The sequence below is a fragment of the Mixophyes fleayi genome, chromosome 2 (assembly GCF_038048845.1).
Source record: "Mixophyes fleayi isolate aMixFle1 chromosome 2, aMixFle1.hap1, whole genome shotgun sequence".
Lineage (NCBI taxonomy): Eukaryota > Metazoa > Chordata > Amphibia > Anura > Limnodynastidae > Mixophyes > Mixophyes fleayi.
Window position 1 is genome coordinate 263,699,043 of NC_134403.1, and position 21,105 is coordinate 263,720,147.

Sequence of the window (21,105 nt, forward strand, 5' to 3'; positions counted from 1 at the left end):
TGCTTAAAAATAAAGCCACGATTTACCTGACGATGCAAAGGGAGAGTTAAATGTAACCAAAACAATGTAACTTCTGAGTGTGTAATTAAGCACAAGATAGGGAATGCTATGGCTAACAGTAAGCTTTATGTTGATCACATATTTGTTTCTTTTATAAGGGTATAAAAGATGTCTGAATACATTTAAATAGAAAGCCATACATTGTTTTTGAGCTTTGTTCTTAAGAGAAAAGATGTGTGGTATATATGGTGAATGTTCTCCATAGCATCAGCGATGTACATGAAGTAGAAAATATGTAGATTAAGTAGAAGAATGTAATACCGCATGTCAATAGTTTTCAAAGTGTATATTAACCCTCTGCAAGGTATGAATTATTTTTTTTTGATTGGCCTATTTTCGTCGTACTGTATTTTTTTCCCTACTGCACACAATGTCATTTGGTTCTATACCACGTAAACTCCATATCTTAGCTTGTTTAACAAATCTCAGTAATAACATGCACTGTAATGGTCAGCAAGAACAAATATATAATGTATAATGTGTCAAAACAGGATGCCAAGAGTTTCAAACAATGATGATCTCCTTTTTATTAAAGCTTCTCAATTGTGTTATTTAAAAGGGTTTGTTGAAGTAGGCCGCAATATGAGAAATTGTTGAACTTTATATTGATTAAAAAATTTCAAGGCCCCCTCCGTGCGGGGCCAGCGTATGTACATTGTGCGTGTGTGTGAGGGGCCAATGTATGTACATTGTGCGTGTGTGTGAGGGGCCAATGTATGTACATTGTGCGTGTGTGTGTGAGGGGCCAATGTATGTACATTGTGCGTGTGTGTGTGAGGGGCCAATGTATGTACATTGTGCGTGTGTGTGTGTGAGGGGCCAATGTATGTACATTGTGCGTGTGTGTGTGTGAGGGGCCAATGTATGTACATTGTGCGTGTGTGTGAGGGGCCAATGTATGTACATTGTGCGTGTGTGTGTGTGAGGGGCCAATGTATGTACATTGTGCGTGTGTGTGTGGGGCCAATGTATGTACATTGTGCGTGTGTGTGAGGGGCCAATGTATGTACATTGTGCGTGTGTGTGTGTGAGGGGCCAATGTATGTACATTGTGCGTGTGTGTGTGTGAGGGGCCAATGTATGTACATTGTGCGTGTGTGTGAGGGGCCAATGTATGTACATTGTGCGTGTGTGTGAGGGGCCAATGTATGTACATTGTGCGTGTGTGTGAGGGGCCAATGTATGTACATTGTGCGTGTGTGTGAGGGGCCAATGTATGTACATTGTGCGTGTGTGTGAGGGGCCAATGTATGTACATTGTGCGTGTGTGTGAGGGGCCAATGTATGTACATTGTGCGTGTGTGTGAGGGGCTAATGTATGTACATTGTGCGTGTGTGTGAGGGGCTAATGTATGTACATTGTGCGTGTGTGTGAGGGGCTGTTTGTGGGAGGGAAATATGTTTATTTTTTAAATGGTAACACTATTAATTTAATGTTGGAGCTGGTTGGAGGGAAATGGAACCAGGCCAGTATTGAACCTCAAGCAGCTGAATCTACACCTGCAGGTAGTTACTTTCCGAATGGAATCCCTGACATCAGTCATCAACGGACAGGACAGGTCAGTTCATGGCGTCAATAGGTATCAAGAACACCTACCTCCATGTTCCAATCTGGAAAGCACATCAGGCTCTTATCAGATTCACGGTGGGGTCTACCCACTACCAGTTCAGGGCTCTTCCATTCGGACTAGGAACAGCGCCATGGGTGTTCAAGAAGATCATGGCGGTTATGGCGGCTTATCTTCATTCCAGAGGAGTGCATTTAGTGCCCTATTTACTGAACAAGGCTGCTTCAACTCAGTTGCTAGAAAAGCATCTTCAGTTTACCATTTGCATTCTGAAAAAATATGGCTGGCTCTTGAACAGTCCAAAGTCACAGTTAACTCCTTGTCAGAGGATGTCGTTTCTGGGACTAATAATGGACACCAACTGTCAGAAGGACAAAATATGGTCCCTGCAGGGTTTGACAAACCGAGTTCTGTCTTGCTGGAGGCTGTTGGTCCTCCTGTTCATGCGTCTACTAGGGAAAATGGTGTCAGCATTCGAGAATCTCCCTTATGAGCGAATTCATTCTATGTTTTTTCAATGGGACCTTCTGAAGAAATGGACAGGATCCCATCAGAAGTTAAAGCGTCAGCTGATTTTCTTGTCACCGGAAGCGAAACAGTCTCTCACATGGCAGAACTTTTTTGTCGCCAGGTCCTTTGCCCCCTGGCCTTGGATCTTGGTATCCACAGACACCAGCCTTCGGGGGTGGGGAGCGGTGGCTCTTCATCTGAGACTTCAGGGGCTCTGTCTGGTCCATCCAAGAGACCTCTCTCCCCATAAATGTTCTACAACCAAAAGCCATGAGAGCACTGCAGGGAGCACAGCTAATCCTGCAAGGATTTCCAGTTCGTATTCAGTCCGACAATGCCACGGCAGTGTCGCACGTAAACAGGCAGGGAGGCACCAGGAGTGCAGGAGCGATGCAGGCGACGTATCATTTTTTCGCATGTACCGAAAGACACGTCCCCGCCATCTCAGCAGTCTTTATTCCAGACATTCACAACTGGGAAGCAGACTATCTAAGTCGTCACAATGTTCTGCCGGGGGAATGGGCTCTTCATTCGGAGGTCTTTCAGATCCTGGTCGATCGGTGGGGATCGAGATTTGATTGTGTCTCGACACAACAAAAAAGTTCCAGAGTTTTGCTCAAGGGCAAGAGATCCCTTGGAAGTTGCGGTAGATGTGCCGACAATGCCATGGAACTTCAGGTTAGGTAATCGGTTTCCACCCATTTCCATGATTTCCTGGGTCCTTCGGAGAGTCAAGCAAGGAGGCTTGCCAGTCAGTCTGGTGGCTCCAGCTTGGCTGCGGAGGGTCTGGTATCCGGAGATTCTTCTAATGGCTGAATATCCAGGTTTTCAGTTACCTCTTTGAGAGGACCTGCTCCTTCAAGGGCCTATCCTGCATCAGGATTTGACCCAGCTGAATTTAACGACTTGGCTTTTGAAGCCAGCCTTTGGAAATCCAGAGGGCTCTCCTCATGGGTAGTGGATACAGTTATTAATGCAAGAAAGCCAGTTTCGGCTCTAATATACCACCATATCTGGCTTACATACATTAAATGGTGGAAGAACAAGGACTGCAATTCACATTCGTTCCATCTTGCTAGGTTTCTTGCGTTTCTCCAGGAGGCCTGGAGGGAGGTCTTCGCCTAGGATCTTTAAAAAGTAGAAGTTTAGGCTCTTTCTGTGTTTTTTCAGACGTCTGGCAGAAATACCGGATGTTAAGACTTTCCTGCAGGGAGTCTTACATATCCAACCTCCATATGTTCTACCCACAGCTCCTTAGGATCTTAATTTGGTCCTTAATATGCTTCAGGAGCCTCCATTTGAACAGTTACCGTCTGCAGACTTACGGTTCTTAACATGGAAGGTGGTTTTCCTTCTTGCTATTGCCTCAGCCAGGAGGGTTTCCGAGCTGGGGGCACTGTCTTGTCGTGAACCTTATCTGGCCTTTCAGGATGACAGAGCGGTTCTTAGAACTGTTCCATCGTTTCTACCAAAGGTAGTTTCTGGTTTTCATGTAAACCAGGAAATAGTAGTTCCGGTGTTCACAGAAGACCCTCAAGAGCCTGGAACAGGAACAATGAAATTTCTGGATGTTGTCAGAGCTCTCCGAATCTATGTGAAGAGGACTTCAAAGACTCGCCGCACAGATTCCTTATTTGTTATGTTTGATATCTCAAGACATGGATGGCCAGTCTCAAAGTAAGCCATCTAGCAATAGATTGCTTAGACTATTAAGCAGGCTTATATCAGTGCTAACCGTCCTGTGTCAGATCATATTCTTGCCTATTCTACCCGTTCTGTGGGGGTATCTTGGGCTGCATAAAATGGGGCCTCAGCGGATCAGTTTTGCAGAGCAGTCACATGGTCCTCGGTCCATACATTTTTCTAAATTTTACCAATTCCATGTCTTTGCGTCGGCAGACGCCAGTTTTGGGCGTAGTGCTCTACGTGCCATGTTATCAAAGCGGTCCCTCCCTTCAAGGGGGCTGCTTTAGAAAGTCCCCATGGTAGCAATGTCCCCCAGATGGATGAAAGAGAAAAAGGGATTTATATACTTATGATAAATCTGTTTCTCTGATTCCTTCTGGGGGATAATGTGTTCTATCCCTTCTGCTCTTCTTCTGTGTATTCTTGGTTGATTGGCCTATCTTCTTTGGGGCTTTATAATTAAACTGAGTACTCACGGGGTTGGCAGGGGGAGGGGTCTTTCGGCAGCTAAAAGTGAACTAGTTATGTGCCAACTCCTGCCCCCCTCACTCAACCCCCATGGTAGCAGTGTCCCCCAGAAGGAATCAGAGAAACAGATTGATCGTAAGTATATAAATCCATTTATTTATTAAATGTTTATGCTGTTAATTTAATGTTTTGGTTGGAGGGAGGCCTATTTATTAAATGTGGGTGCTATACGGATTTAACACTGGGGCTGGTTAGAGTTTACTAAATTTAATTTACCCATTTTTTTCTTCCAAATAGGGCCTCCAACATTCCAGGATCCAGACAAGCAGCAACTGATGTAAAGACACAGCAGCCACAAGTGGTGAAAGTGACGAGAACAGGTAGGAGAAAGCGGGACAGTCTGCCAACTATCCTGAATCTGGTGGGATTTATATTATGAGAAGGTCTGACTTGTTTAAATATTGCACTTAGGGATTCATGCAGAAGACCAACATATTAACATGATTACAGTCCAGCACTTTTTCATGTTTCTGTAGTTAGAGGGCTGCAGACAGTAACTGTAGAGGCAGACGGTCTGTGATGTGGTAGTGATAGGAAACTGCTGTTTTTTTTATTATTGGGCTTGCTAACCCTGAACTGCAGTTTCTTGACATGTTAATTATGATTAATACCCAAGTTTAGTTAAAGATAAGGTACAATTTGTGTGAATTGAAAGGTAAGCAGTGGTGAAAGTGGGGTGTATATGGTAGTGTGCCATACCGCTACTTCTCATACGGCCTTCATTGTAAAATAATAAAATTCCATTCACTTGTTTACAGTCCCATTACATTTTTCATACCCCCACTTCTAAATTTCCACTTCGCCCTCTGAGCTTAATATTGACAAAATATGAGGTCCATGGTCATTATTCTTTAACTGCTGGGACCACAGTGTGATGCAGTGTAATGGTAAAGGAGAGAACAGTGTGATGAGAGGGACAATAATGAGGGGCCGTATGGTGATGCAGGAGAAGCAGCACATAGCTTACCCTTCTACTTAACTATAGGAGTATATGCTATGCTAAAAATATATAGTGCTATGGATTGTTTCAGGGAGGGGGCAAACCAATATCTTACCTAGGGACCCATGAGGTCTAAACCCGGCTCTGCTGAGGACAGTTTCACACTGTGCACAAACAGCCCCCTGGTCTTTTTGCCCCACAGATAATTTGACAGAGTATTGTGAACAGCAATAACATTTTGCACAAAAATTCTTGTTCTTACCAGACATTAGATTTCTCTTTTTTTTTTTTTTTTAAAGAAATACAGATTAGGCAACTTTCACAGAGAAAAATACAGTAAAATAATTACTAGTTCAGACTCTGGCTAATAGCCTCAAAACAGTAATATAAATATCTGTGGTAATAATAATGTAAAAGTGGTAGATATTGTGAAAATTCACCTAAGTGCAGATAGAGTCTAGTTATAACCCTATATATATATATATGTATATGTGTATATATATATATATATATATATATATATATATATATATATATATATATATATATATATATATATATATATACACACATATATACATATATATATATATACATACATACATATATATATATATATATATATATATATATATATATATATATATACATACACACACACACACACACACACATAAAACTCTGCTGAATTATATCAAAAACAACTTCCCCCACTAGGGTACTTAGCTGCAATGAAGGGAAGCCAGCAGCAGATGGATTCTCCATTACTGAAATCCATCCGAGGTAAACTCTAGCTGAATTTTCCCATCTTTGGAGTACACCAATCAGTGGGGAGGTGGGGGGTCTCTGTTACACTCCCCACACTGGAGGCTTTTGCTTTGGGGAGAATTATCCTACCCGCTCATTTAAGGCTTTTGCTTATTATAGCTCTCCTTTGTTTCTTTTGCGTTGCAGCCTTTTAATCTGTGCTCAGATTGTGGCCAGATGAAATCCAAGTCCCCCCTCCGTCTCAGCGGGAGACTTGGCTCCTCAGACAAAGTCCCCGCGCTCTATGCCCGTGGCAGTGCCGAACCAGTCTGGAGAATACAGTGACCGTCGCATAGTGGCTGTCACTGCCTGCAGCCTGATTCTTTCCTATCTTCTTCTTGTTCTTTTTTAAACAAACAAAAACAAAACTATATTCCATTTAAAAACTAAATGAACCAGTGTAAAACATAACACTAATCCACTCCTAGCCTCACTGACATAGTAATACTAAGAAAATAATAAAACTAATCTAGCAGCAGGTACTGCAGAGCAGTACTGAAACAGCCCAACTCCTTGGGCACTTAAAACTGAGGTCTGTTGGGTTGCAGCAGAGGGGAGGAGTCAGCAGCAAACTTAGCTGTTAACTATTTGCCAACTCCATACACCCTTATACAACCCCATGGTAGCAGTGTCCCCCAGAGTGGGTGAAGTAAAAATATTGTATCGCGTGCATGCTCAAGACCCTCAAACTAGGGGAATTCAATTGAATTTCTAATGATTACTGCAGTCCCAGAGAGTAAAAAGAATTTAGACAGACTGATGCAAATACTGGGCAGGAATTAACAGGTAATGTTTAATCAAGTTGAAGTAGCCAAACAATAAAACAGCTGATAGAAGAATGCTAACTCAAATCAACTGCTTTAACAAGCCCCAAAACTAGTTTCTATTTTATATGGTTGGTAATACACCTGGACTACTTTACCCTATTCACATGTCATAGCCTAACATAAGGTGTGTATGAAACCAGTGTAAAAGGATACAGAAAGGGGTAATTGCACTCACTTTTTGCACAAACGGAATGATTTACTGCAATCAGGAGAGACAAGGATGATACTCGAGTCTTAAACCAATCATTGAGGGGGAACAATACCTCTGATATTTACTGTATTGCTTATAAATGCTGTGGAGTGTGCACTGAAATGAGCAATGTCACTTTATGTGCATGAAATTTACAATTTGTTATTTTTTTTTGTGTCTTAACCCCTGTGCTGGTCTACTGGCCTGACAAGCTTTTTAATATTCAAGGCCAATTTCAAAAACATCAGACATAAAAAAAAATATTTCTGCTCGAGCTGGAGTCTTGTATAAGCTATAGAAAGTTCAATTTCATTACTTTTGTGTTCTCTAGAAATTTAAATAAAATAGGTGGGTATCCAGCAAAACTATCGGTCTTGTATTTGTTTCGTCTCCCTTCTGATTTTTTTTAGGAATGGTCCCCAACTGGAATGAAAGGTTTAAGAGGAGCATGCAAGGGGATGGCGTCTGCGTGAAGCCAGAGTTACAGGAAGCAGAGATGAGGTTCTGCACCTATTTGTATTGTGCTTACCTGTCAGCACTTGTGGCAGCTCACTCTGAGATCTGCCTTTCATTGCTGCATCCAGAGGCATGCCGCCCCTGTCACCTTTGAAGGTTTTCGGTTTAAATGGAGAGTCTCTCTCTTTACCTTTAGCTCCTTTTGGCCGTCCTGACTGCTTCTTCTTGGATTTACTGTCCCCCTTCACTCCCAGCAGTGGGTGAACTTCTGTCAGGGGGCAAAGTTAATAAATAAAACATATTAAGATCAGTCAGTGTACATTGAAAATGTAAACAAACAAGCTATACTTCAAAGAGAACATAATTAAGGCCTATGCACATAGGAAATCAAAAGAAAAAACATGACCGCAATTAAATTACTACTTTTGCAAGTTGTTACATTTTTAAAGAACTTTGCATAGCAACACAGATCAGGCGTATTCCCTGAAAAACTCCTAGCACATTAGTGCTGAAATAGAGAAGGAACAAACTAAACTATTTAGTAAAAGTAAAACAAATGGTGATTTCCTACGCTTTATTAGGATGCTGGCATTAGGTAAAATTGTATTCCCTACCAGAATCATCATCATTTATTTATATAGCGCCACTAATTCCGCAGCGCTGTACAGAGAACTCATTCACATCAGTCCCTTCCCCATTGGGGCTTACAGTCTAAATTCCCTAACATACACACACACACAGAGACAGACTAGGGTCAATTTGTTAGCAGCCAATTAACCTACCAATATGTTTTGGAGTGTGGGAGGAAACCCACGCAAACACAGGGAGAACATACAAACTCCTCACAGATAAGGCCATGGTCGGGAATTTAACTCATGACCCCAGTGCTGTAAGGCAGAAGTGCTAAACACTGTGCAGGTGGTCATCTTGTTGAAAACATGTGTGGTAGATTCCCTAAGAAAAAGGTGTTGATGGCTCCACTTAAAGGGTCTGAGTATCGAACCACAAACCATGAAAACTAAAAGTTTTGATGAGAGATCATTAGATCTCCCTTGGGTGTTCCCCACCTGAGCATGAGCTGGTGAAACACTTCTGGATAAAGTGCACATTTGCCCAGATCCAACTGCTCATGATTCCAAAGTCAGCAAGACAGCTTTCACTTCCTAGGATGTGAGCGGCTGGTAAGAATAGGGACATGCTACTGTGCTCATGTCAGGATCCTTGGCAACTTTTCTCCCGACGCGTCTCCCTATCGATTGTACAGTTTGACAATGCCAATGATGTGACATATCACATATTGGATGGCTTTTCCATGGTAGCAGTCCAATGGATGATGTTGAGCACCATCCTCAGTTTCAGAAAATTTATGGGGAAGACATTGTTCATCTCGTAGAGACACAAGATAACTTGGGGAAGCCAACTTGAAAGTCAGCCATTCACCAAGAGAGAGATGTTCACAGGATGTGACAAAGGAGGGCAGATTGAGGTTGTGGTGAGAGTAATTTAAAGATGGAGCATGCTATGGTAGAGCACCAAATACTGCCACCAGTCCTAGAACCTGCATTTACTCACGTGCCAGCCATAGGAGTTGACAGTATAGACTCTTAGCCCATTGAAAAAACAGACCGTTTACTGAGAAAGGAAGAATCTGGACTGGTCTGTACCAAGTATTGCAGATCCAGGAAAGTTATACTCTAATCAACTTCCAGATGTCTTTCAGGATTACTGTTCAAACAGCCATAAGTTGAAAGAGCCTGTGACGAAACGAGTTTGATAACACTGTAAACAGCCTGTCCCCCATTTCTCACAAAATGTGGATTATAGCATGTACTTTTTATAGCCCTTGTTTTTGTTCCTCAGCTCAACAGAATACCACTGCAGTGTCTAATTACATGTGGATAAGGGAACATTGTAGCTCATTGTAAATATGTATATTGTATCTTGTTGATATTGCATGGAAACTGTTTGTCATTGTCCTTAAAGTGAAGCCAGGTGGGTTATGGGTAAGGACCAGATTGCAGGATACAGATGAGGGGGGAGGCCAATTGGTATCCATTGTTCTCAACATGACTAGTTCAGACATTTTGTCTAGAGCCCAGCAGGTGGCTTCTGTGGAAGTACAGCTCATCTCCACTCCCCCTCCAACCCTGATACAGTACTCACCAATGGTTAAGAAGAATAGATCCAGGGTGTTGCCCAGGGAGGGGAAAACAATGTGAAATTAGAACATAGCTATAAAGGAGCCACTCTAGGGGGGAGGGGATATTCAATCTTGGACTGAAAGCTACAGGGTGGCTGGGTTTAGAGTTGCCGTTTTCTACCAGTGAAATACATTGTCAGATCCACAGGTTGTCAAGGCCGGACGTTCAGGTTACTAACTCCTTAAGCTAGTGGGGTAAGGGACAGATAATGTGGTAAACCTGCCTGGCATTTATTTACTGAGTGTACATAATATTCTAGTGTTGTTTTTATTACAATAAATGTACTGCTGTACTTTTCTAACTGCAATTGACTGAGTGACTAATGAGAACCTTAGAAGGTACTAAGTAGGCTTAAGAAGGCACCCGTGAATGGCCAGCCAGAGTGAAAGTGGGTAGAAATGGGCCAGAAAACCTGGTATCTTCACAGAGCCGTTAAAGCTAGGTGTAGGCTAGCAGAACTAACCTCCCTTGACAGAGCATGATAAAATAAAGTTTAGTAAGGTAAGGAACCATAGTGATTATCAATAATAAGGTCAACGCTTGTCCGTTGACCTCACCTCTGTAAAACACACTTGAAAGAGTCAGTTGGCAGAAGGAAAATACCACAAAGTGAAGTAGTTGGTCTAGGATCGCAAACGAAAAGGAACTGGTGATACTCTAGGCAGATGAGAACATGGAGTTCGTCTTCCTTCATATTGATTGACATAACTGCTCCCTGCTCCATGAGCCACTACTATTCCAGCACCAAGTGCAGCAATTTCACCTAGAAATGGAAGTTCCTTACAAATGTGTTGAAAGATTTCAAGCTTAAAATAGGACAAACTGATCAGTCACTATTAGGAACCACAACAAGTTTGTGTAATAGCACATACAACATGTGTTTGTGGAAAGAGCAAAGAGATGACATGTGCAGAGCGAAGTTGACTGAAAAAAATATGTCTGGGGTAGAGGAGCAAATTTGATGCGGGTAGCACAGTGGCCTAGTGGTTAGCACGTCTGCCTCACAGCACTGGGGTCATGAGTTCAATTCCCGACTGTGGCCTTATCTGTGTGGAGTTTGTATGTTCTCCCTGTGTTTGCGTGGGTTTCCCCAGGGTGCTCCGGTTTCCTCCCACATTCCAAAAACATACTGGTAGGTTAATTTGCTGCAATCAAAAATTGACCCTAGTCTCTCTCTCTCCCTGTCTGTCTGTGTGTGAGTGTGTGTGTCTATAGTAGGGAATTTAGACTGTAAGCTCCAATGGGGCAGGGACTGATGTGAATGAGTTCTCTGTACAGCGCTGCGGAATTAGTGGCGCTATATAAATAAATGATGATGATGATGATGATACTTCCAAGAGTCTATCTCTGGGACTAAGGTGTCACTGATTAGCACCGGCCATATCTCCTAAAACATTTGCAGTCTGCCTATCTATCCACTAATTTAGATGGAAGGGGGAGAGGTGTCTACTGCCAGCCTCATCGCTTAATCTTCAAAGCCAACTTACGACCCCTCTGTTAAGCAATACAGGTTGATAGATGACAGCATTGAACGAGAATTTGTCTGGCAAGCAAAGTAAACACACTCGCCAAGACCCTTGCCAGAGGCTCCTGGCCCTGCATTGCAAAACCATGGACTCTTCTCACTATGGGTACTGGGGTAATTTCTGGGGGACACTGGAAGACTGAATTATAGAGTGTGGTGACAGGAGACAGCACTTTAGATTTACTGGCAAAATCTCAAGCTCCTCCCACTCTACCTAAGTAATTGTTCAACAAAGCCCAAATGACAGAACCATAAGTACAGAACAAAAATCCTAACCAGGATAGCAGTGAGAGGAAGGGGGGGGAGAGGGAAAGACTGGGTACATCCCAAAGCTATCACTAAGGCAGTGTAAGCTCATAAGTCAAGGTTTTGCATCCAGGTATGCCCAGAACTGGCAAATTGGTTGCAAAAGTATTGAAATTGTAGCACTTTGTGAAAATGTCCACCTAGCACAGCTCCTCTGCCTAAGCAATGCTCCGTTTCTTCAGCAGAATAAAAGGAGATCTACAGGACAAAGCACTTACGCTTCAAAACTCTCCTAGACTTCCAGGTAAGGAACCTTAACTTCACCAAATAAACTGGTTTGAAAGGAAGCTGCTGAAAGGCTGTGCGCACTAGACCAAGATCCCACTGAGCTGTGGGGGTGGAGGGGGAGAAGTATGGAGACTGCACATGCATCACTATCTGCAAGAAAGTCTGTACTGGAGGAAAGAAAACCAAGAGGACTGAGACCTGAACCTTTAAATAGCGGAGTTCTAATCCCCCTTCTAGACTATCCTGCAGAAACAGCAGTAATCAGCTCGACTAGAAAGAGGAGGTAGGGAACCCCATCAATTCACACCAGGAGATGTACTTGCCCGATACAGAGCCCTGAGCATGGTATGGGCCTCACTGTCAGAAAAACCCTTAGATCTAAGAATCAAGTGTCAGCCATAATGTTAAAGAAAGTCGAGATAAACTCTGTTGCCAGCAGGGACCCTGACTAAATGGTTTGGACTTAGAGGTAGGCGTCATTCTGGGCCCTCTGTCATGCTTAGCATGTCTACTTATCAAGGCCTTCTGGGCCTGCTTGGGGCTACTAGAATCACCTGAACGCCCTCTCTTTTTACCTTGAGCATCCATGGAAGCATTGCTACTGGATATAACAGGTACATCAGATGGAAATTCCAAGGAACAGACATGGCAACTACACCTATGGATCCCTTGTATGATTGGTAAGAAGTAGTGACTAGCTGCACAACACAAATCTGCAGCCAAAACAAATAACAAAAAGGGCTTCACCAAACACCCTCCACTACTTTTACATACAATGGTAGATATGGTATTATGGCGCTGAACGCATACATACAGAAATATGACATAGAAAGATGTTGCTTACACATAGAAATAATCTGACATAAAAGAATAACAAAGTATATGTAAACATTCGGATGAAACAGTCTCTTATTAACAATTATATATAGAATCATCCCACAGAGCACTATTCCTTTGAATCTTCAAGACCAGTTCAAATGATTTTTCAATAATCGGCTTAATATTCTTAGATGACTTGAAACAATGTTGAAGTAAAACTAACAGATATCCTCAAATACAAAAGGAAACAATCATAATGCAATATTCCCAATATCATATATATATGCACCATATGTGAATACTCCTTCCACCATAGGATCCCCAATGGTGAAATCTCTAGATTAAAAACCACTGACACCCAATAGAAAGAGAAAACAGCGAAGTGATTTCAATTTTCAAAAATAAGAAAAATGAGGGATTCTCTTAGGGCTACTATTGAGAAACCCTCCTAGAAATGCACATACACGAATCCAAATTCTAAGAGTGGTATAAATATTAAGCACCAAAATTCCTCTTCCTAAATAATACAGATGCACTCCACATGTATTCAGGAGTAACAAACAAGAAGATTGTTGTACTTACGTTAAATCTCTTTCTCCAATTCCATATGGGGGACACTGCTACCATGGTGTTGAATGAGGGCGCATGGAGTTGGCATTTAAATAGTTAACAACTAAGTTTGCTGCTGACTCCTTCCCTCTGCAACCCAATAGACCTCAGTAATACTAAAGTCCTAAGAAAAGGGCTCAACACCACAACTAACCGCAGAACAGCAAAAGGGAGGGAACGCAGAGCCCCCAGGTGGAATCGGAGAAAGAGATTTAACGTAAGTACAAAAATCTTCTTTTCTCCTTCATCCACTCTGGGGACACCGCTACCAAGGGGAACTTCTAAAGTGGCCCCTAAGGGAGGGAATTGCTCTGGTCTACCAATCCGCAAAACACTGCGGCCGAAACTAGCGCCCGCAGATGCAAAAATGTTGAACTGGCAAAACCTTGTAAAAGGTATGAACTGAGGACCCAGTTGCCGCCCTACACAGCTGCTCTGCAGATGCTCCATGGCAAGCAGCCCAGGAAGCCCCCACCACACGTGGAGTGCGCGCCATGAGAACCTGAGGCACAGGCCGATTTCTACACACATAAGCAAGCTTAATCAGACCTAATCCGATGAACAATGGTCTGCTTGTTGGCCGGCCAACCTCTCCTATGAGAATCGTTAAGAACAAAACGAGAGTCAGACCTGCAATCAGCAGACCACTTAAACCCATAAAGCCCGGACCACGGCCAGACTAACAGAGGAAGGCGGTCCGGAAGGAGCAATCCCTTCTCTAAAGGCCAGAACCACCATAGGCAAGAAAAGAGGTTTCTTATACTCACTATAAATCTGTTTCTCTGATTCCATCCTGGGGACACTGCTACCATGGGTTGTGTGAGGGGAGGAGGAGTTTGGCACATAACTAGTTAACTGTGTTAATGTATGTTGCTGACAAACTCCTCCCTTCTGCAATCCCCCTGCAGCCTTCAGTTTCAGTATAAAGCCCCAAGGAAGGGGAGTCAACCAACCAAAGACCAAAACAGCAGAAGAGCAGAAGGGAGGGAACCCAGTGTCCCCCAAAAGGAACCAGAGAAACAGATTTATCGCAAGTATAAAAATCCTCTTTTCTCTTTCATCCTATCTGGGGGACACTACCACCATGGGGATTGTCTAAAGCAGCCCCCTTAAGGGAGGGACCGCTCTGACAGCCCGGCACGTAGAGCACTACGGCCAAAACTGGCGTCTGCCGAAGCAAAGATATTGTATTGTAAAATTTAGTAAAGGTCTCGCCCAAGGACCAGGTGACTGCTCTGCATAACTGGTCAGCAGAGGCCCCATTTCACGCAGCCCAAGAAGCCCCACAGAACGGGTAGAATGGGCAACATGATCTGGCACAGGTCGGTTAGCATTGATATAAGCATGCTTAATAGTCGAAGTAAGCCATCTAGCAATAGATTGCTTGGAGGCTGGTCAACCGCGTTTTGAGAAGTCAAATAAAATAAACAGAATCTACGCGACAAATCTTTGACGTCCTATGGACATAGATTCGGAAAGCTCTGACTACATCCAGAAATTCCATAGATCCTGTTCCAGACACTTGTGGATCGTCCGTGAACACCGAAACTGTTCTGAGAACTGCCCTATCGTCTTGAAACACCAGATAAGGTTCTCAACATGAAAGCGCCCCCAACTCGGAAACTCTACGGGCTGAGGCAATTGCAAGTAGAAAAACCACTTTTCACATTAAGAACCGTAACTCTGCAACGGATCGAAAGGAGTTTCTTGAAGCATATTAAGGACCAGATTAAGATCCCAGGGTGCCGTGGGTGGAACATATGGAGGCTGGACATGCAGGACTACCTGTAGGAAGGTCCTGACATCTGGTATGTGTGCTAGGCGACATTGAAAAAACACTTAAAGAGCTGGAATCTGTACTTTTAAGGATCCTAGGCGAAGACCCCCATCCAGGCCACTCTGGAAAAAAGCAAGAAACCTAGAGAGGCGGAACGAATCAGAGTGGCAGGTCCGGTTCTCACACCATCGAAAGTATGCAAGCCAGATACGGTGGTAGATCCGAGCAGAGACTGGTTTTCTAGCTTTACGGAGGGTATCCACTACTGGTGAAGAGAACCCTCTGGATTTCCAAAGGTTGGCTTCAGCAGCCATGCCATTAAATTCAGCCGCAGAAAGTCCTGATGTAGGAATGGTCCCTGAAGTAGAAGGTCTTCTTGAAGAGGTAACCCGAAGCCATCAACAGTATTTCTGGATACCAGACCCTCCGCGGCCAAGCTGGAGCCACCAGTATGACTGGCAGTCCACCCTGCTTGACTCTCCGAAGGACGCGGGGAATCATGGAAATGGGAGGGAATAGTTATCCTAGCCTGAAGTCCCAGGGTATTGTCATTACATCTACTGTCACTGCCAAGGGCTCTCTTGCTTTAAGCAAAATTGTGGGACGTCTGTTGTGACGAGACGCCATTAGGTCTCAGTCCGGGGTCCGCCATCGGAAGACCAGAGACTGAAAAACCTCTGGATGAAGAGACCATTCCCCCGGCAGAATTGCATGCCGGCTTAGTCTGCTTGCCAGTTCTGGATGCCTGGAATAAAGACTGCAGAAATGGCAGGGACATGGTTTTCGTCACTACCATTACTTTTGCACTCCTGGTGCCTCCCTGTCTATTGACGTACGACACTGCCGTGGCGTTGACTGCAGACGGACCGGTTGGACCTGAAGGATGGACTGTGCACCATGTAAGGACTTTACGATGGCTTTTAGTTCCAGTATGTTGATGGGGAGAGAGGTCTCTTGAGTGGACCAGAGCCCTTGAAGTCTCAGATGAAGAGCCACATCTCCCCACCCCCGAAGGCTGGCGTCTGTGGATACAAAGATCCAAGACAATGGGGACCTGCCGACTAGCAAGTTATCCCGGGCTATCCACCATCTGAGGGACTGTCCCGCTTCCGGTGACAAGCGAATCAATTGAGGTTCTAACTTCTGATGGGATCCTGAGCATTTTTTTTTTTTTTTTCGGAGGTCCCATTGGAAGCAACTTTTGACCATAAGGGAGAGTCTTGAAGGTCGACACCATTTTTCCCAGTAGGCGCATGCATAAGAGGACCGTAGCTCTGCGGCAGGACAAAACTTGAATCACTGAGTCCTGCAGAGATCATATTTTGTCCTCTAGAAGGAATACTTTCTGATTGTTGGTATCCATTATCAGTCCCAGATAAGGCATTCTTCGACAAGGGGTTAACTGGGATTTGGGGCGATTTATGAGCCACCCATGACTCTCCAGGATCCCGATGGTAAGCTGTAGATGTTGCTCGATATAGGTAGGCGTCTTTGATGTCTACAGACACCATGAACTAGTTTGCCTCCAGTTCGATGATAACTGACCTCAGGGATTCCATTCAAAATCTGAACGTGAAGGTTCAACTGTATTTGGTTTAAGATGGGACAGAATGAGCCATCTGGCTTTTGGACCAAAAAGAGGTTGGGTTAGAACCATTGTATGTTTTGGTCTTCCAGAAGTTCTCGGAACAGAAGCAGACGTCCCCCCATTGCCACCGCCGCTAGAAGGGGGTGGGGGGCGTCGCGCTGCCAGTTAATCCGGGAGCTTAGAAGAGGGACGACATGTGGAGAAAGAGGAGGAAGACCTACCTCGCTGCGAGTGTCCTCTGGTGCCAGATGGTCTGGATCTGAGTGTCTGGCCCTTGCCAGATGGGCCCCCTCGAAAGGGCTGTCTAAATGAGCCAAACCTGGGTGTCCTAGGCTTTGGGACATTGACTAATAAGAATGTACTTTTGCCTCCTGTGGACTGGGAAATGATGCTGTCCAATTCAGAGCCAAATAACACTCCACTGGAATAATGGAGGGACTCCAAGGACTTCTTAGATTCAGTGTCCGCATCCCATGACATCAGCCATAGGGCGCTCGTTGCCGCTACTGTTGTTGCTGAAATAGAGGAGGAAATGGAATATGCGTTCTGGGCAGCTTTATACACGTACCCCGAAGCCTCCTTGAGGTGAAGGGCCAGGGAAAGCAAGTCAGAATCTTGCAAAGCTGTAGCTGCAAAGCTGTAGCCAATTAGTCAGCCCATGTTTCCATAGCTCTGGCAACCCAGGTTGAAGAAAACATGGGTCTGAATGAAGTACCTGCTGCTGTGTAGATGGACTTTAAGAAAGCCCCTATCTCATGGTCAGTGGAGTCCTGTAGGGATGCTGTCACTGGGACAGGGAGCGTGGTGTGGTGTGCCACTGACGTATCCATCCTCGGGACCTGTCCCCAACGGATTAGATAATTTTCCTGTAGGGCAGGGGTAGGGAACCTGTGGCTCTCCAGGTGTTGTGAAACTACAAATCCCAGCATGCCTTGCCACCTATCTGCTGGTTATCTACTGGCAAAGCATGCTGGGACTTGTAGTTTCACAACACCTGAAGAGCCACAGGTTCCCTTTTCCTGCTGTAGGGGGTATAAAGCCAGGTACCTTCGTGGAATAACAAACCTACGGTCAGGTTGTTTCCAGGATGCTTCTGCGATATCTTTTAACTCTACAGATGGAGGAAAACGGTAAGTACAGATGGTGTAAATGGTTCTGGACTGAGAAGATCGGGCCTGAGAGGAAGAGCCCAGCCTGACCCTTTCACCAGAAGCAAGATGTTGGCAAATCATAGCCACCTGGGCCAATTCGGTGCCACCAGAATTACCGGAAGACCTTCCAACAGTACTTGCCTTAGGAACCGCGGGATCATCGGAATTGGTGGAAAGCGATATACTAAACAGGGGTCCCATCTCATAGACATTACATCCACCGCCACAGCCAGAGAAACTGGTTCTTGCGCAGAATCTTAGAACCTAGTGATTGTGTCTGGATGCCATCAGATCCAGACCTGGCACGTCCCATTTCCAGACTAACTCCTGAAACACCTGAGGGTGCAGTTCCCATTCTCCTGGAAGAATTGCATACCTGCTGAGATAATCCGCTTCCAGTTCTTCACTCCGGAAATAAATCCTGTCAAAATCGCTGAAACAAATTTCTCCGCCCACAAGAAGACCTGTTCTGCTACCTGCATAGCTCCTGTGCTTCTTGTTCCTCCTTGGCAATTTACAAATTACATTTTCTTGGCTCGAGAACATCTGTGGGCTGAAGCACCTCCCTGTCTGTCCAAAGACCCTGGAGACGAAGCTGGAGAACAACAGCTCCCCAGCCCTTCAGAATGGCATCTGTGATCAGCAGAATCCAAGACCACAGGACAAGAGATCAGCCCATCATCAGAAGCTCTTGAACTATTTCAGAGGTTGACGAGTCTCCCTGGAGAGTCTGATTTGTTGGGTCTCCAGATGAAAAAAGGGGGATCCGACCATTGTCTTAGTAGATTCAAACATCTTAGGGTTTCAAACGTCGATACCATCAACTTCAGAATCCCCATGCCCAAGCGCATGGAAGGACAAGGGTGACTCAGGACTAACCATACAGAGAGTTGAAGGGATCTGTTGAGAAGTTTCTGGAGATAGACCTTATGAAAAAGTGGGGTCTATTATTAATCCTACAAACGTCATCCTCTGTGAGGGCATCAACTGGGATCTGGAATAATTGATTATCCAACAGTGTTGCTGCAGTACTCGAATAGACAGGGTCAGATGCTGATAGAGAAAAGGATCTGATAAGGATTTGAGGAGAAAATAGTCTAAATGCGGAATAATGTTCACTCCCAAGACACGTAACCATGCTGCCATTACTGCCCTAATCTTTATGCAAACTCTCTGGGCTGTGGAAAGTCAAAGGGGAAGGCCCTAAATTGATAATGGAAGTTTCCTACTGTAAAAACAAACGACTGATCCCATCCGAAACTTGTCTACTCGTAGATGTTGGTTTAGCCCCATGACGTTTAGTATTGATGGAAACGAACCGTCCTGTTTGGGTACCAAGAACAGGTTTGAATAAAACCCCCCGTGTTCCTGCCACTCTGGACATGATCCCCAAGATCCAAATTTCTCAGGTGGACGCCGCCCACTGATATTTGAATAACTGTAGTTGACCCCCAACCCCCGCAGTCGCGAGGAGAGGAAGGTCCCGTTATGCAGATTATTATTATTTTTTTTGTTTGAGATCTTGTGACTTGGACGTCTTTTGCAGTAAGCATCTCTACCCGTTTGCGACTACCATCGTGTTGCAAGCAGTCTACCTCTATTGGCGAGCTGAACTTTATAGCCAGTGTTCACAAGAAAGGATTTCCAAAAATACCAAAAACACAGAGTTTGTGATCTAGGGACATCCACCAGTAGGAAAGCACTTTTGCCTTTGGATGCTTGGCTAATCAAACTGTCCAGTTCTGAACCAAACAGAGAAAAAGTTTCAGTTAAGTGTGTATACATAGCATTATGAGTTTATACAAATACATATCTCCTAACTCTACAGGGATAAACCCAGAGTTGTACTTCCCAACACAATCTTGTGTGTGTGTATATATATATATATATATATATATATATATATATATATATATATATATATATATATATATATATATATATATATATATATATATATATATTCTATCAGAATAGTTCTCACAATAGAAGAATCCCAACAATAAGTTGATAACTATGTGAAGGAATCAGTAAATATTACACATATATCTGTAGAAAACAAGACTGATATAAACACACTCATCCCTTCAGAGACATATCCAGGGCAGAGTACCTGTAAATAGAAAGGAAACCTGTCAGACAGGCAGTGTACTGCTGGGAGCAGCCTGTCAGTTAGACACAATATATTGCTGATCAGTAGCAGTGTCTGTGAGGTAAAACTGCTCAGGAGTTTGTTGAACTGTCTACTGTCCATACACACAATATATTATAATATATATATATACATATACACATATATACATACATATATATATATATATATATATATATATATATACATACATATATATATATATATATATATACACATACACATATATATATATATATATATATATACACATACACATATATATATATATATATATATACACACACATACACATATATATATATATATATATATACACACACATACACATATATATATATATATATATACACATACACACATATATATATATATATATATATATATATATATATATATATACATACATATACATATACATATACATATATATACATATATACACACACAAATCACACATAACTCTGTTGACTTATATCGAAAACAACTTCCCCCGCTGGGGTAGTTAGCTGCAATTGTTTCTTCAAGGATGGATTCTTCATTATTGGAGTCCATCCGAGGTAAACTCTAGCTGAATTTTCCCACCTTTGGAGTACACCAATCAGTGGGGACGGGGGGGGGGGGGTCTCTGTTACACTGCCCGCACTAGAGGCTTTTGCTTTGGGGTGGATTATCCTACCCGCTTACTGGAGACTTTTGCTTATTATAGCTCTTTGTTTCTTTTGCGTTGCAGCCCTTTAATCTGTGCTCAGATTATGGCCAGATGAAAGCCATGTAGCCCCTATACCTCAGCAGGAGACTTGGCATTTCCCTGAAAATGCCTGAGGCAGAATACAGTGACAGTCGCATAGTGGCTGTCACTGCCTGCAGCCTGATTATTTCCTATCTTCTTCTTGTTTGTTTTTTTAATAAACAAAAACGAAACTATATTCCATTTGAAAACTAAATGAACCAGTGTAAAACATAACACTAATCCACTCCTAGCCTCACTGACATGTCAGTAATACTAAGAAAATAATAAAACTAATCTAGCAGCAAGTACTGCAGAGCAGTACTGAAAAAGCCCAACTCCTTGGGCACTTAAACAAAACTGAGGTCTGTTGGGTTGCAGAGGGGAGGAGTCAGCAGCAAACTTAGTTGTTAACTATTTATTTGCCAACTCCATGTGCCCTTATAC

General features: G+C 43.4%; 1 protein-coding gene across 8 annotated transcripts in view; it reads right to left on the bottom strand.

Annotated features, from left to right (window-relative positions):
* Nucleotides 1-21,105, bottom strand: part of RBBP5 (RB binding protein 5, histone lysine methyltransferase complex subunit) — a 103,420-nt gene that overhangs the window by 3,305 nt on the left and 79,010 nt on the right. For 7 of the 8 annotated variants that reach the window (XM_075196104.1, XM_075196103.1, XM_075196102.1 and 4 more), the window contains one exon: nt 7,646-7,840. In XM_075196104.1, coding sequence (XP_075052205.1) covers nt 7,646-7,840 — 195 coding nt within the window. The remainder of the gene's footprint in view (nt 1-7,645; nt 7,841-21,105) is intronic. The other variant, XM_075196107.1, reaches the window with a different exon arrangement.